Source organism: Artemia sp. Qi Xiang Cuo, chromosome 13 (assembly GCF_049724085.1).
Source record: "Artemia sp. Qi Xiang Cuo chromosome 13, ASM4972408v1, whole genome shotgun sequence".
Lineage (NCBI taxonomy): Eukaryota > Metazoa > Arthropoda > Branchiopoda > Anostraca > Artemiidae > Artemia > Artemia sp. Qi Xiang Cuo.
This window is the reverse complement of record NC_142806.1, coordinates 68509086-68525234: the sequence shown is the minus strand read 5'-3', so window position 1 is coordinate 68525234 and position 16149 is coordinate 68509086. Positions and strand designations below refer to the sequence as shown.

At 36.2% G+C, this 16149-nt stretch overlaps 1 protein-coding gene across 2 annotated transcripts in view; it reads left to right on the top strand.

The window, feature by feature from the left end:
• The window catches only part of LOC148945587 (sphingomyelin phosphodiesterase-like), a 262974-nt gene that overhangs the window by 152496 nt on the left and 94329 nt on the right, over positions 1–16149 (top strand). For both annotated transcript variants that reach the window (XM_089098599.1, XM_089098600.1), the window contains exon 6: positions 2699–2926. In XM_089098599.1, the coding sequence (XP_088954725.1) occupies positions 2699–2926 (228 nt within the window). The remainder of the gene's footprint in view (positions 1–2698; positions 2927–16149) is intronic.

The window sequence follows — 16149 nt, the reverse complement described above, 5'->3', positions numbered from 1 at the left end:
GAAAACATTACCATTTTCAGCAAAATACAGCTGCTCCTCCTGTTTAAATCTGTTTAATGATCCCACGTATCTAGTATACATACTGTCCCATTCAAGGTATAGTCTACAGCCAGTAGTTATTTCCACAGCTACATTGGGTAATCGTATCTCATTGCTGTTGCTGCTGTCGGTTCCATCATTAATCTCCAATAGTGAAAATGCACCACTCATTTTTTTTTTCACTAATATCCTTGCAAATAAACTATTCTCTTTGAATTCAATTCTCTTACTAATATGAATTGTAAAGAAAACTATTCCTTTTATTCAAATCCTAATCACCAATCAAGTTATACTCGTTCCTCTTGGCAAAGGTGTAATGACCTGTAGAATAGGACTACCAGAAAAACCTGTTTGGTACGGGGGCGTACGCAAAGTATATAGCTTCAAGCAAATTCCATATGATATTTCAAATTACTATAGCTTCTATAGAAATGATACCTCTTTGCAAATGGCCCTGGTAACCCAATTCATTGAAAACTTACACACATATTCATGCCTCAGGCGTAAGTTTGCATGTAAGTTTTCAATGCATTAGGCGCTTACTACTGGGGGTTAATATTCAATATTACTGCTCCAATACCGCGTGATGACGTTTCGGTATGTAGGCAAAATTCTTGTCAAAAATCTGTTAATTTAGGTAACGGTGCCTTAAATAATTCCTTCTGGTTGATTTCAAGGGCTTTTATTACATTCAGCGAACATTAAAATTGACCCGATCTTTTTAAAAGATCAATTAGAGCTTTAGCTGTTGTAGCATAGTTTTTGAAGTAGCGCCTGAAATTGCTTACCGATCCACACACTGATCTACAGATTTTCCGATCTGATTTCTTATGATTTCATCTGATGATTTCATACGATTGGAAAAAATAGTTCCTTGATTTATCAATTGTCCAAGAAAGATTAATTTATGTACTACAACTTGTGGCTTTTCTGGTTTCAATTTTAAACATGCTTTTTTGAATTTTCCTAGCATTCTCCTCGGTTCATTGAAAAGGTCATCTATTATCTCTGTAAATGATAGTACGTCGTCTAAATAAGCGAATGTATCTATTTTCGATTTGTCCCGGATTCTTTTTTTTTCTCAAGCTCAATCAATCAATCAATCAATTTATCAATCAATTTATTCAATCAATAAACTCAACAAAATGCACTTCAATATGAACTCCCCCGAAAGGCTCTATGGCCAGGAAAAAAACAGGGGATAAACAAAAATTAAACAAATACATAAGAAACAAAAACATTTTCACCATGATAAATTCACACCTTTAAGAGACTCAACACAAGACAAAAAAATAAACAAGAAAAAAAAATCATAAGATACAATGATCCAGATAAAAAAAAAATACCTTGCTCTTTAAGCGAAAGTTCAAATTTTGTTCAAATTCTTTAAAAATTACCGCTTAATAACAAAGGCCGTTAATTAGAATAAATAGCTCTTATGAAAGTACTAAAAAATCTTTGGCTTAAAGAGCGAGGTATTGACTAAAGGGTGAACCCAATCATATATGTAATATTTCTGTTCGTTTAAAGTTTCGATGTTGCTGCTATTGCAGTTGAAAAACTTGTTTTTTTATATTTAATTTCTGATCTTTTTTTAAATAATGCTGGGAAGTCCGGCGTCCCCTTCATAGCAATGTCCCTTCCCCCATGAAAACTTCCTTCATGGAAAGATCCTCCCACATAACTCCCGACCCCCCCCCCCACCCTCCCACTACCAGGAAAAATCTCTCCTGAAAACGACTGTATAGTTCCAAAAAACCAATACTATATGTTAACATTGGGTAAAGTTCATAACTTTCAGCCCCCCCCCCCCGGGAACTTCGGGGGATTAAGTCAGCCTAAAAGACATACTTATAATATTCTTGAACATGCTAAACAAAATGGCTATCTCAGAATTTTGATCAGGTGACTTTGGGAGAAAATGAGCGTGGGAGGGGGCCTAGTTGCCCTCCATTTTTTGGTCACTTAAAAAGGGCACTAGAAATTTTAGTTTCCATTAAAATGATCCCTTCCCACGATATTCTAGGACCACTGGGTCGATACGATCACCCCTGGAAAAAAAAAAGAAAAAACAAACAAACAAACAAATCAACACGCACCCGTAATCTTTCTTCTGGCAAAAAATGCAAAATTCCACATTTTTGTACATAGGAGCTTGAAACCTCTACAGTAGGGTTCTATAATACCCGGAATATGATGGTGTGATTTTCATTAAGGTTCTATAACTTTTAGGGGGTCTTTCCCCCTTTTTTCGAAAATCAGCCAAATTTTCCTAGGCGCCTAACTTTGATATGTAGAATTAAATTTGATGAAAGTTATATATTTGAAATCTGCATTAAAATCTGATTCTTTTGATGTATCTATTTGTATCAAAATATCGTGTTTTATAGTTTCGGTCACCATTGAGCCGGATCGCTCCTTATTTACAGTTCGTTACCACGAACTGTTTGAAAGAAAGTTAGGCCGTCTTCATAGGGCAAATTTCTTAGAGAAGATTATATGTAAATTGAACCTTTATCTGAGGGGTAAAAGAGAGAATATTTGAATATATCGGGATGGAGTAAGAGAGTTCGTATCTATATTGGCCTTAGAGATCTTGATTCTGAAATGATTTGGTAATAGTAATTATTTTATTGATTTATTTCTAATTGTATTTCAGCCCAACGCACCAACACTTAAAGTTCTACACATATCAGATTTTCATTGGGATCCAGAATATCTCCCAGGATCAAATGCAGATTGTGGAGAACCCCTTTGCTGTCGTGCTAACTCAGGTATACCAGCTAATGAGTCTGCCATTGCAGGATATTGGGGGGATTACAGAGATTGTGATCTCCCTTTATGGACCTTGCGCAATTCTATGGAGCATATTGCATCTACGCACTCTGTAAGTTTTTTACTGATACAGTTCACATTTAATAGTTAGTTTTGTTTTACTTTTAAATTACTTTTTTTCCAATTCTACTAGTGTTTATTTTTTTTAACATTACATTTACTATCAACTTAATTTTATTTCCTAAATCCTCATTAAACCTCAAATAGTAAGTGGTGAAAAACCTCAACCCTCAAATAGTAAATGGTGATCAGCAATCACTAGCTGTAGTTTTATGTGCTACTTTTTTTGCTCTTCATTTGATTATCCTGAAGTGGGAAATTGTATTCCATCCAACGTATGAATCATCTCCTTAATAGATCCCCTTTTATTCCTTTAAAACAGTCATGTTGCCCTATCTGATGTTGTCCTATCAATGTTGTCATATCTGAAGAATTAAAATAACTCGATTAAATGAAATTGGTTGGTCCTATCTATGTAATGTTTTATCCTCTATAAAGAACAATAAAAGGTAAGACTAAGGACATGTTTTAAATTAATGAAACAAAACTCCAGATAATATGAGATGTGTCACCAGAAAATCCTCAATATACTGTCTTTTGAACAGATTAATGAACGAAAACTCCATGTAAAATCAAATGAATCACAAGAAAATCCTCAATATACTGTCTTTTGAACAGATTAATGAACGAAAACTCCATGAAAAATCAAATGAATCACCAGAAAATCCTCAATATACTGTCTTTTGAACAGATAGAACGATGAATAATGCTGAATAACATAACAACTACTACTACTACTACTAACATTTCACCGCAGCACCAAGCCACCTGAGGCCAACACAGCTACGCACGCTCCTCCTCCATCCCAATCTATTCAAAGCCTCCCTTTTTACGCCCGCCCATAAAGTTCCCATTTCCTTTACATCTTTCTTTATGGCACCCCCCCATCCCAGACGAGGACGACCAGCTTTTCATGCAGCGTTATGCGGTTGGTTGAAGTGGACGATTTTTGGCAGTCTGTCATCGTTCATCGACAAAACGGGCTTTAATTATTTCAACCCTTTTTTCCATACGTCTCCAAAGAGCGGTATTGAACCACATTTTTCGTATAGCCTATTGTTTGAAATACGGTCAGTCAGTCGGGTACCCAGAACAAACCTTAAGCAATATCTCTTGAAAACATCTGGCAAATCTTCATCCGCTTTTCAGAGCACCCATGCTTCAGAGCCATATTTGACCATTGTCATCACTGTAGCTTCTAATATTCTGATTTTGGTTTGCAGACTTATCTTCCTGGTCTTCCAAACTTTTTTTTTTAACTGTGAAAAAAACACCCTGAATCTTGGGTATTCTGCTTTTGACATCTTCACCGCTCCCACCATCTTTACTAATAATACTACCAAGGTAAGTGAAGCGGCCTACCTGATCAATGTTTTCATTACCTAACTTCACCTTTTCAATTTCAGTTATTCCAAGATATAGTGACTTAGTCTTCTTAACATTAATTTTCAAGCCTATTATAGCACCCAAAATTCGCAAAACTTCTAAAAGTTCATTCATTTTGCTCACACTTTCCTCTAGGATGCTTAAATCATCAGCGTAATCTAAGTCAAGGAGACTTTTTCCTCCCCACTTGATTCCGTGGTCTGCCATTGTCTTTCCTGTGCTCCTTAATACAAAGTCCATCAAAATAATTCATAAAAAGGGGGATAGAACACAACCCTGCTTAAATCATTATTTAATACAAAACCAACTGCTAACCTCATTTCCTACCTTAACCGCAGCAGTGTTATTCTCGTACATAGCACTAATCACTTTAATGTATTTTTCTGGTATACCATAAAAGGATAAAACTTTTGCTAAAGCTCCTCTATCAATAGAATCGAGCGCTTGCTGCTGATTTATAAAACTAAGGACCGAAGGTGTTTTAAAACTTAGGCACTTCTCAATTATTAAGCTAAGAGTGAAAATTTGGTCGACGCATCCTCTACCTTTTCTAAAACCGCCTTGTTCTTCTCTTAAGGCTTTGTCTACGGCATCTTTCAGTCTAAAAAGTATGATATTACTAAGTAATTTACTACCTACAGAGACCAGACTAATCCCTCGATAATTACCAGACTCACTTTTATCACCTTTCTTATAAAGTGGCTTAATTAAGGTTTTCCTAAAATCATTAGGTACTTCCCCTTTTTCAAAAATCATATTCATAATCTTCAGTGAGGTTATTTCTAACCTCAGGGCCACCATATTTAAGAAACTTATTAAACACCCTATCATTACCTGGAAGTACTTTTAGTACTGTCGCTAATTCCTCCTCACAAAACAAATATTCCTTCACATCCAATGTATCACAAACTTTTTCATTTTCCTCTATATCTCTTCCTTCAACTCTATATCAGTTAAGCGAATTCTCAAAATGTTCGGCCCATCTCTCTTTAGTTTTTTACTTATCGGTAATTGCGGCCCCAGTCCTATCTTTAACTGGGCCAAGTCCGCATTGACTACTCCCTCTCAATTTGTTAACATGCCAGTACAGTATTCGACTATTATGCCGTCTATTATTTAGTTAGAAAATGGCTGTGTATTTTCGTTGGCAATATTTTCAGCGCTAAAGTATGCCACCAGGCATGTGCGCTGTTTTGTGACATTTATTTTTGTACGTGTTATAAATAAAAATATTCTACTCATATTCTACTCTAGCGGCATCTTCCAGATCCTCGGCAATTTTATCCTTGGCCTCTATTTCACACCTCCTTAGTTCATATTTTAGTGCTTTCTCCACTTTCTTTACATTCCTTTTGTTTTAATATGATCTTTCACTTAGGTAATTCTTGTACAACTCCTTTCTCCTTTCTATCAAACATAAAGCTTTTTCACTAATATTCTTAGCTACAGTTCTAGCTTTCTTCCCTAAGACACCTTCAGCAACTTTAGAAATTATTTTTCTAAAATTATTCCAACCATTTTCCATATTATCAAATTTTACTCAAGTTTAGTATTCAACTCTGCCTGGAAAGTGTCTCTCAAATTCTCATCATAGAGCCTACCAACATCAAAACTTCCCGGGAGGTAGTAACCCATCCGATACTTCAGCTTTAAATTAACCCTTGACACTAATAGATGGTGATCTTTGCTTTTAAGATCAATAACGGCACTCCTATATACACTGGTATCTTGTACTGATTCTGCCAGTATTTGGTTTAATATAATACAATCAATAAGGTTTGCTGTCCTACTATCACGTGAATACCATTTTAACCTATGAGCCATTTTAGGACCAAACACTGTATCGGTCATAACTAGATTGTTATACCTACAAAATTGTAAAAGTCTGTATCCATTACTGTTTTCTTTTCTTACACCAAATTTACCTAGGCAATGATATCATCTATCCCTATTTCTACCGACCTGTGCGTTAAAATTTCCTAGTAAAAACACCATATTTCTACCTGGGACCCTGTCTATTTGTTCCTGTAACTTTAAGTAAAATTCATCTAAGTCACTAGTATCTCCGTCAGTCGGTTCTACAGGGGCATATACTACTATAACTGATACCCTGTTTTTAGTCATAAAATGTAAATTAGTATTCTATTATTAATACCTTCCCAGCCTAAATAAGACTTGGCAGCTTCCTTATTCATCATGAGCCCTACTCCCTGTCTATGTACCCCATCCTTCCTGCCTGAGTAAACAAATTCTACATCACCTAATTTCATACTTCCTACCCCTGGGATATGAGTTTCTGAAACTCCTAATAAATCCAGTTCGAATCGTCTGAATTCGTCAGTCAAAATGTCGATACGATAGTCATTTTTTAACGTTGTAACATTCCAAGTTCCAATTTTCATGTTCTTTAAATCATTGAAATTATTTTTTCAAGTGTACACCGAAGTGCTTAAGCCGGCTTAGAATACGAAAGCAAGAAGTCCCTGGGACCTCCATGAATGGGGGCTTTGTGAAATCCTGGGCCCATCTTGGTCACAACATGGTTTTTAGCACTTGGCGATGCTCTTCTATCAACAAGAGTCGAAATCATGCACAGACAATCTCAAGCCTATTACCTCCGACTCATTATATATTCATGCCTACAAAAATTATGCTACTACGGGGAGGCAGCCCATAAGAGATAAATTAGCTAGGAAGAGGTTTTTCAGCCCGAAGACACCCGTCAAAACATATTAAGCCCAGAAAATTATCCATTAGTCAGAATCCCGTGCGAACGCTGTATAGTTTACTAGGCTATAGTTGCCTCGAGGGGCGCCACTCCTCAAGTGGGAATAGAGTTGACCGCAAGGTCCCCAGTCTTGCAGGTACCCCGAAAGGGTCAAGGCAGCCCTTTGTAGAGGCCGTCGTCTTTAGTCCTGGATCTTACGCTCTGCCACAGTTGTCCTCCTATAGAGGATCCGCTCGCGATAGTGTTCTGCATCACCATGGAATTTAGCCCATTACTCGGAGAAGGTTTGTAACTCCTGGAACTTGTGGACAAACCAGTGGGCCCTTTTGAGTGTACATTTGAGGGGTCTTCTTCCTCCTTCACCTGTATTTATGACCCCGGGCGAGGGTGCCCCAGTTTCTATTATGGACCCCCAGGGACAAGGTCCCCCCTTGGTCCGTGCCTCCTGTGGAGGTACCCTACATATCTGTAGGGCGTTCCCCTATCGCTACCTGGCGACACGCTGAATGGCCTGGGGGAGGCCAACTAATATGTAGCCTAATTTATTGATTGACTTCAACATTAGCTTGTAAAACTAAAGTAAAATAAATGTCTTGTCTAATTTATTGATTCACTTCAACATTAGCTTGTAAAACTAATGTAAAACTAATATCTAGCATAATTTATTGATTCACTTCAACATAAGCTTGCAAAACTAATGTAAAACCAATATCTGGCCTAATTTAATGATTCACTTCAACATTAGCTTGCAAAACTAATGTAAAAGAAAAAGAACGTTTTTAACTCATCCTATGAGTTAGTCTAATCAAATGCTATGATATCAGTAAGCAAATGCTATCAGTAAGGCTAAATCAAATACCAAATAGCTTACTATTTGGATGAAAGCAAAATAATTTAAAAACACGTTCTTATTGCCAAATCAACCTCTTTGGCAGCCAACCCCAAAGGCATCCCTGTGACCGGCTCCGTGCCAATGTCTACTGGTTTCCCAAGATACTTTGTAAGATCATTTCCAATTAAACCTGTGTATAGAGCAGCCAGTCTATATACCCACCCGAGGGTTCCCCAACGTTCCCCACCCAAGGGTTACGTTAGACAATGCTAGTAAAATTTAGACGACTTTATCCTTTCCCCTTTGAGCTAAAGCCAAATGGTAAACAAAAGAAAAACGCTACTGAACTTTTTGATCTACAACTCGACAACATAAGCAAGTTAATTGAAGGGTATTGATGGCCCAAGTATAATTAGCCCTCCATGGGCAAAAGAAGGAGGGACAGATCAAAATTGCGCTGATTTCAATTTATGCAGGAATGTTTAATCAACAAAATTTATTTTATTGATCTTCTTTTTTCTTTGAAAATTGAGACCAGAATAGTTTTTTTTTTATTTTATTCCACTTTCTTTATCTACATAATCCAAATTTTACGTTTGTCTGTTTTCACATAGCTCAATTAGGATTTAATCCCATGATCATTGCCATCCGTAACCAATTTAATCACACAAACTGTTCAAAGTTTTATCAAAATACAACGTATACTAGTATCGGCTCTTGTTTTACGGATTAGCGTAGTCTAAAAGACACAGGGGTCGACTTTTTATTACCAACAAAGGTCTACTTTTAGAATGAAAGTTCAGAATTACGACTGTTTTCATCAGAGTTCATATAATTATCGAGTAAGTTTATTGCAGATCATTTCTGGTCTTCGTTCTCGGTGCGAACAAAAAGCTCCTCCCACTTCTTTCTGCATTAGCGGGTTAGTCTGTTTCCGATTGTTTCCAACAAAGTGCATTATTCGTAATAGCGTTTTTCCACTTGTTTCCGATTAGATCACAGTCTGACTTGTCTACCCGTGAAAAGATCTGATGCCGCCTATGTTTCTATCTGCAAAAACGTTCTCTGGAGCACTCGCACCTTTGTCCGGGTTTTTATAATGGGTGAGATAGGGAAAGATCATACTGGATAATTATATAAACTGTGATTTTCATCAAGACTTAGTGATTCCCTTGGAGGGACGAGCAAGTGATGCCTTTCAATTGCCCTTCGACGGCAATTAAAAAAAAACTAGTAGGGTGGAAAACAGGGCAAAAACACAACGAATCATATAGCCAGGACCAGTTTTTCAGGGCTAACGAAGGATCGTAAACATCAGGCGGAAATATCCATAACTTTTTTTGTTGCTATAACAGGCCTTATCCTATATTTTTAGGGGGCAATTTAAAAAACAGAAACTGGTAGGGTAAAAATCAGGATGAAAAACCAATGAATCAAAAAGATAAAACTGAAAACTGCATAAATGTTTTTCAGGATTGAGGCCTGAGATATTCATAATTTCTTTGGTTGTCATTGCTTTGGTCTTATTTTATATTTTTGGGGGAAATTTAAAAGTCATGGATTTCCCTTTTCGTTTTCTGCAAATTTGAAATTTTTATTAACTGCAGCGAATCTGGTATAAACAGAAGCAGGAATATTGCCTTCGAATTGACCACCTGGAGGAAAGCATTTGCGAATATAAATATAAAGATTAACCATTCCGAAATCGTTATAATGATTACCCTTAAAGAGTTCCCCCTGGGTCTTTCTCCAAAACAATCATGAATACTTTATAAGTAGTGCCAAGGTAGGAGTTAGGTAGCTTGTCTATTATCTTGCGAAAGTTTGGGAAATAATTGTTGCTTTAAATTACTGTAAACCAACCTATTCTTTTCTTTTGTTGTTTTAGTTGCTTTTATCCTTGCGTCATTCATAAAATTTTCAATCTTGAAGTTAGTTTTTTTCCAAGAAAATTTTAATATCTTCAAAAGCAACTTCGGTAAGAAAAAACAATAAAACCAATCCTAATTTCTTGACTTGAGCTAAACCTAATCACACTGAATTATGTGCCATAGGACTTTCAGTTCGACAGGTCTTTTAGTTTCGTTTTCAGCAAATTTGAAATTTCTATTAACTGCTGCGAATCTGGCATAAATAGAAGCAGGAATATTGTATTCGAATTGACCACCTGGAGGAAAGCATTTGCGGGTATAAATATAAAGATTAACCATTCCCGAATCGTTATAATCATTACCCTTAAAGAGTTCCCCAAGGGTCTCTCTCCAAAACATTCATGAATACATATAAGTAGTGCCAAAGTAGGAGTTAGGTAGCTTGTCTATTGCCTTGCGAAAGTCTGGGAAATATTTGTTGCTTTAAATTATTGTAAACGAACCTATTCTTTTCTTTTGTTGTTTCAGCTACTTTTTTTTCTTGCGTCATTAATAAAATTTTCAATCTTGAAGTTAAATTTTTTTCAAGAAAATTTTAATATCTTCAAAAGCAACTTCGGTAAGAAAAAACAATAAAACAAATCCTAATTGCTTGACTTGAGCTACACCTGTTTACACTAAATTATATGCCATAGGACTTACAGTTCGACAGGTTAGTCTAAGCTTAGACAGATGACGGTAATTTTTGCTAATAAAAATAAACCGAGCGACATCGCTACGTGAATTACTGCAAAAGTTAATTCCTAAAAAAAAATTCCCGAAAAAGAATCCATTGAAGACCAATCTAAAGTAGAAAATTAATAGTAAATTATACCATCCGGAAAGACGATTTTTATGAGCCAAAAATCCGGAATAAAAATGACCTGAATAATCACTAACAGTTTTTCCATCAAACGACGTTAAACGTCAAATCTTATTGATAAATACATTACATATTTTTTAAATACATTGAAGTACTTCATATTAATGAAAAAAAAATATTACCATTGAAAATTGCTGAAAACTAAGCTCCTAGCAGTATTTGCCACCCCACAGAAATTTCATGGCGGGGCTGAGGATGACCTGCCTTGCCTTTTTCACCTCTGTGCTGGTAGATATGGGAATGTAACATATTACCGGTATAGAGAAACATTTTTTAGTCTTTCTCTCTAAACATTTATCTGAAGCCTCATGAAGAGTAAGCTGTTTGTGAATAAAATTTCACTTTTGTATAGATTTATCTTACCCCCACCTAAACAAGTGTTGGCACCCCCTCAACATACTTGACATACTCTAATAGATTAACCAATGTAGCCTATTGCCGATACAAATAAGGTAAGTTATCTAGATTGGCTCAATCCCTGCCACCGTGTGATCTTAATTTTTTTGGAACTGGGCCACCTAAAATGTAGTTATTGATACTTTAGAATCAATCAGCTTTTCAGGATTTTAAATTGATTGCAAATTCGTCCTCTTCGGGGTAAAGTCGTAGTTTGGTGCCATAAACCACCTAAACTGTCACCCAACCAACAGTGCTGTTTTGGAGTCTGCCCCCCGGGAAATTTTCTGCCGGTGCCCTTGGTCTGGGGCGTGGGAACGAGCGCTGAACGTTAGTCAAACCCTATTTTCCCTTGTTTTTTCGGAAAAAACTTGATTGAAACCATCTAAACTGTCACCCAATCACCACTGCTGTTTTGGCGTCTGCCCCCTCCCCTGGAAAATTTTCTACCGACGCCCTTGGTCTGTGGCGTACTGGTTTTAAAGGATTTCAAATATTGGTGAGAGGAATCTACAGTGTTTTTGGGTCTCCAATATTCGAGGGAAAAAAGTTGGAGCACTATTGCAATCCCAGCTCTGGTTGTTTGTCTTCACCCTCCAGTCTGCGTACACGGCCAGAAACAATATCACAATGGTAAGGCCTGGGCATATCTGGTATTTTATTCGAAACTACTACTAGGAGACAGGTAAATAAAAAAAACTTTTGGACAAAGATCAAAAAATAATAAGACACGCTCATAGGGATTGCTTTTTCGGTTCAGCCCATATTAAAAAAAAAAAAAACTGTTTATTTCACCCTTTGAATAAAAAATGGCCCAGAAATTCGAGAAACTCTGCTTTTTTGTTTTTTTTTTGGGAGGGAGGACTACCCGGGTAGGTCCCTTTCATTTTCAATACAGCTATTGAAGACTATTAAAATAAAATCGTCGAAACAATAAGTATTCAATAATGCAGTTATAAAATAAATTAGCTGTCCAGCAGTATCACATATCTGAAGGCGAACTGGTTCGTTCTCGACATTTACAATAACTGAAAAAATACGAGTTATTAGATACTTTAGAATAGTCAAGGGGATTCTTTAAAGCTAAACCCCGACTTTTACAACATTATTAACAACATAATACCAAAATCTGAATGTTGAGTTACGTCTAATTAGAGCCCTATGTTGTCAATATAGCCATTTTCAATTTATTAATTAAAAAACACTTTCCGAAAAATAAGTTTCTCAAAGAAAACTAAAGGCCATTTCAAACCCAAGCTCAGCAGATACAAATACCCTCCAAAATTCAAACTCAAAATGACCAGGAATTACTACTAAAGAATAAATGAAACCCAAAACGAACAAAAACTTGATAAACAATCATAGCAAAAAACATACAACAAGTAACAATATAAATGAATAAACAAAGGATATTATGTCTTTAGTCAGCTTGATCTTCTTATGGTGGCTCGTTGTTGTAATATTTAGATTTTTTAAATTGTAAAACCTTTTATCAATCTTGTTTTTTTTTTGTCATCTGTCGCTATTCAAGTTTTTTTCCATTTTTTTTATTTTTTCCATGTATAGGTCGGATATAAGTCAGAGCGGAGATTTATGACAAAATGTTTACTTTTATAAGAAATGTTTACTTACTCACTGTCTAAAAACAATATTTTGTTTGTTTTATGTCACTGTCGGTTTTTGTTGTTATCTACTCAGGACGTTTTTAAAACTTATTTTTATCTTTTCAATATTTACGTATTTCTCCTTCAAGCCTTAACTGGTCATTTTTGTCAATTTTTAAATTTATCAAAATTAAAACTTTTTGCGTTTGAACACTTTCAAGTATTATCCTTTAGCTTTTGTTCTTGCTAACTTGTCTTCAAGATTGTGTTTAAATCTCCGCAATCTTAATCCATAAAAAACAACTTCCAAGTCTGTTTTAGGTTAAGTTATGAATTAGAATAAAACCCAAAATTTTCACAAAATTCTACAGAAAAATCTAAAAACGTAGTCTTTTGTGCCACTTTTTACTCCTTGGTTTAATAGCAATTCTGATTTTGGTTTTTTTAATGTAATCACCTTCCTTCCTCTAAACAAGAAATGGGGGTAATATAATAAGATAAAAATCACCAATGTACCGCATAAAGAATGATTAGAGTTTACACCAGTTCGAAAATAAAAACCACTTAAATATTGGGAAAAAGTCACTAAATGAGCACAAAATGCCATTCATTTATTATTTGATTGCTTTCTTTGGTAAGTGGCAAAACGAGTATGGGTTTACACCACCATGAAATCTCTAAATGGTTGGGGGGAGGGAGAGTGCCATTACAAATAGTTGTTTGATTATTATAGAAATTGAAATGGGAACATTCAAATTGTCAATGTATACATTTTTTAGAATTGTCAAGCCTGAAATGAACTCACTTAGTCAATTGACACTTAATAATAAACTTATCAAGCATTCTGTATGAATTCTGTGCATCGTTGGGAATGAATATGTCAATCTGCATCATCATTATCATAAAAGTAGGGAAACTCAATATACAAGTTACTAGTTCAGGGCAAATTGTTATTTCACACAACAAAATGGTACAAAGCACTATTTGCTGCTTAAAAAGGGCAAAAGAGATTTCTTATTCGTGAATAGAATTTTTCGGAGAGACTAATCACGACAATTTGTGGTTACTTTCTTAATTACCTTTTTTTGACGATTTTTCTTGTAACCATGATTTTTTTAGTTAATAAAAGTTCCTTAAAACTTTTTTTTACCCCTAATATATATTTGCACTTTACCTAAATAAATAAATGAAGGTGGGTTAGCAGTTTAATATACATATGTTGATATTTATATCTTAATTTCAATAAGGAGTAAATATCATTAGGCACTTAATTAATGATATTAAGTTTCATTAAGCTGGTTGGAAGACCTAGAAGCTTATTAATTCAGTTTTTAAATCTTCCCCTCCCAGATCAGCTTTGTCTGAAAGTCTTTTAATCAACGGCCAGCTGATATCCGGTACAGAAGTTGTTGCAAGTCAACTAGTGTCTTATAATTCTGCTGTTGGGAAAACCACTGCACCAACTATTTTTCCAGCACCTTCTGATCTAGGTTAGAAGGCCTTGGGCCTTGTAATCCTCTCCTATTTAGGCCAAGCTTGTCTACAATCAATGAGAATTGAGCCCGTAAGTGAGTTCAAGGTTTGAAAAATTATCTCTTCCCTACTAGGTATTTCCTCGTTGAGCCCAGATGATATTCTGCATCTGGCCCAGGCCCAGAGATCAGCTTTATCTGAAAGTCTTTTAATCAACGGCCAGATGATATCCATCAGATAAGTTATTGAAAGTCAACTAGCGTCTTATATTTCAGCTGTTCGGAAAACGACTGCAGCAGCTATTTTTCCAGCACCTTCTGGTCTAGTTTAGAAGGCCCTGGACCTTGTAATCCTCTCCTATTTAGGCCAAGCTTATCTAAAATCAATGAGAATTGAGCCTCTAAGTGAGACCAAGGTTTGAAAAATTATGTCTTCCCTACGAGGTACTTCCTCGTCAGGCCCAGATGATATTCCGCATCTGGCCCAGGCCCAGAGATCAGCTTTATCTGAAAGTCTTTTAATCAACGGCCAGCTGATATCCAGCAGAGAAGTTGTTGAAAGTCAACTAGCGTCTTATAATTCTGTTGTCGGGAAAACCACTGCAGCAGCTACTTTTTCAGCACCTTCTGATCTGGTTTAGAAGGCCTTGGGCCTTGTAATCCTCTCCTATTTAGGCCAAGCTTGTCTAAAATCAGCGAGAATTGAGCCCGTAAGTGAGTCCAAGGTTTGAAAAATTATCTCTTCCCTACAAGGTACTTCCTCGTCAAGCCCAGATGATATTCTGCATTTGTCCTAGGCCCAGAGATCAGCATTATCTGAGAGTCTTTTAATCAACAGCCAGCTGATATCCAGCAGAGAAGTTGTTGAAAGTCAACTAGCGTCTTATATTTCAGCTGTTGGGAAAACCACTGTAGCAGCTATTTTCCAGCACCTTCTGATCTGAATGATAAGGCCCGGGGCCTTGTAATCTTCTCCTATTTAGGCTCAACTTGTCTAATATTATTGAGAATCGGGCCTGTAAGTGAGTCCAAGGATTCAAGAATTGTCTCTTCCCTGCAAGATACTTCCTCGTCAGACCCAGATGATATTCATACTAAGTTTATCAAGTTCATTTTACCAGAAATTGTCTCACCCTTATTTTTATCTTTCCCACCGTTGCTTAAAAGTGGAAGAGTAATAGTTCAATTTAAACGTGGGTAAAGGAATGGTCCTTCAGAATACAGACCAATCTCTCCTGTGAGTATTCAGCAAGATATTTAAAAGGCCATGCTTTCTAGACCTGAAAGCTTCCTTGATACAAAACAGTTCCTTTATGAATTTAAGTTTGTGTTTCATACAACTCACTTGACTGAACATGCTTGTGCTTTGCTCTTTAGTTTCATATACTTCAGGTTTAGACTCTGGTCTAGTTCCAGCTGCTCTTATTTTTGGACGTAAAGACTCTGTGTTTTGACTCCATAAAAATTATATTATTCTGGTAAAACTTGGCCACATTGGAGTACGTTGAGTTGATCACTCTTGGTTTTATTCGTATCTTTAGAATAGAAAGATTTTTATTGGCGAAAATCCTCTAAATTTCTTTAAGATTGAAAAAGGAGTCCCTCAAAGATCTGTCTTTGGCCCAATGCTTTTCTTATTTATATCAATTAGTCTTTGTGCTATAATGTTCCAATAATGTGAACCAACGTTTTGTGACCGTTAGTGTTACCTCACCTGTGTCGATGAACCCAGGCTCCAGTCCGACTCTGATGAAAGCCTAGTTGCCTTTGCTGATGACAGTACGTTAGCTACGGTAAGATTTGATCAAGTCACACTGGAGAAAATCTCCAGCCTTTCCAATGCGACATTCGCTTTTCTCACCAGATCCTTCACAGATGAGGCAAACACAGTTAAAACGGTATTATCAGCAAACGAGATAAGACACACATCTTTCAAATAAATACGCATGAGATCAACATAGGCGAGGTAAAGCAGCGGACCTAGCACTGATCCTTGTGGTACTC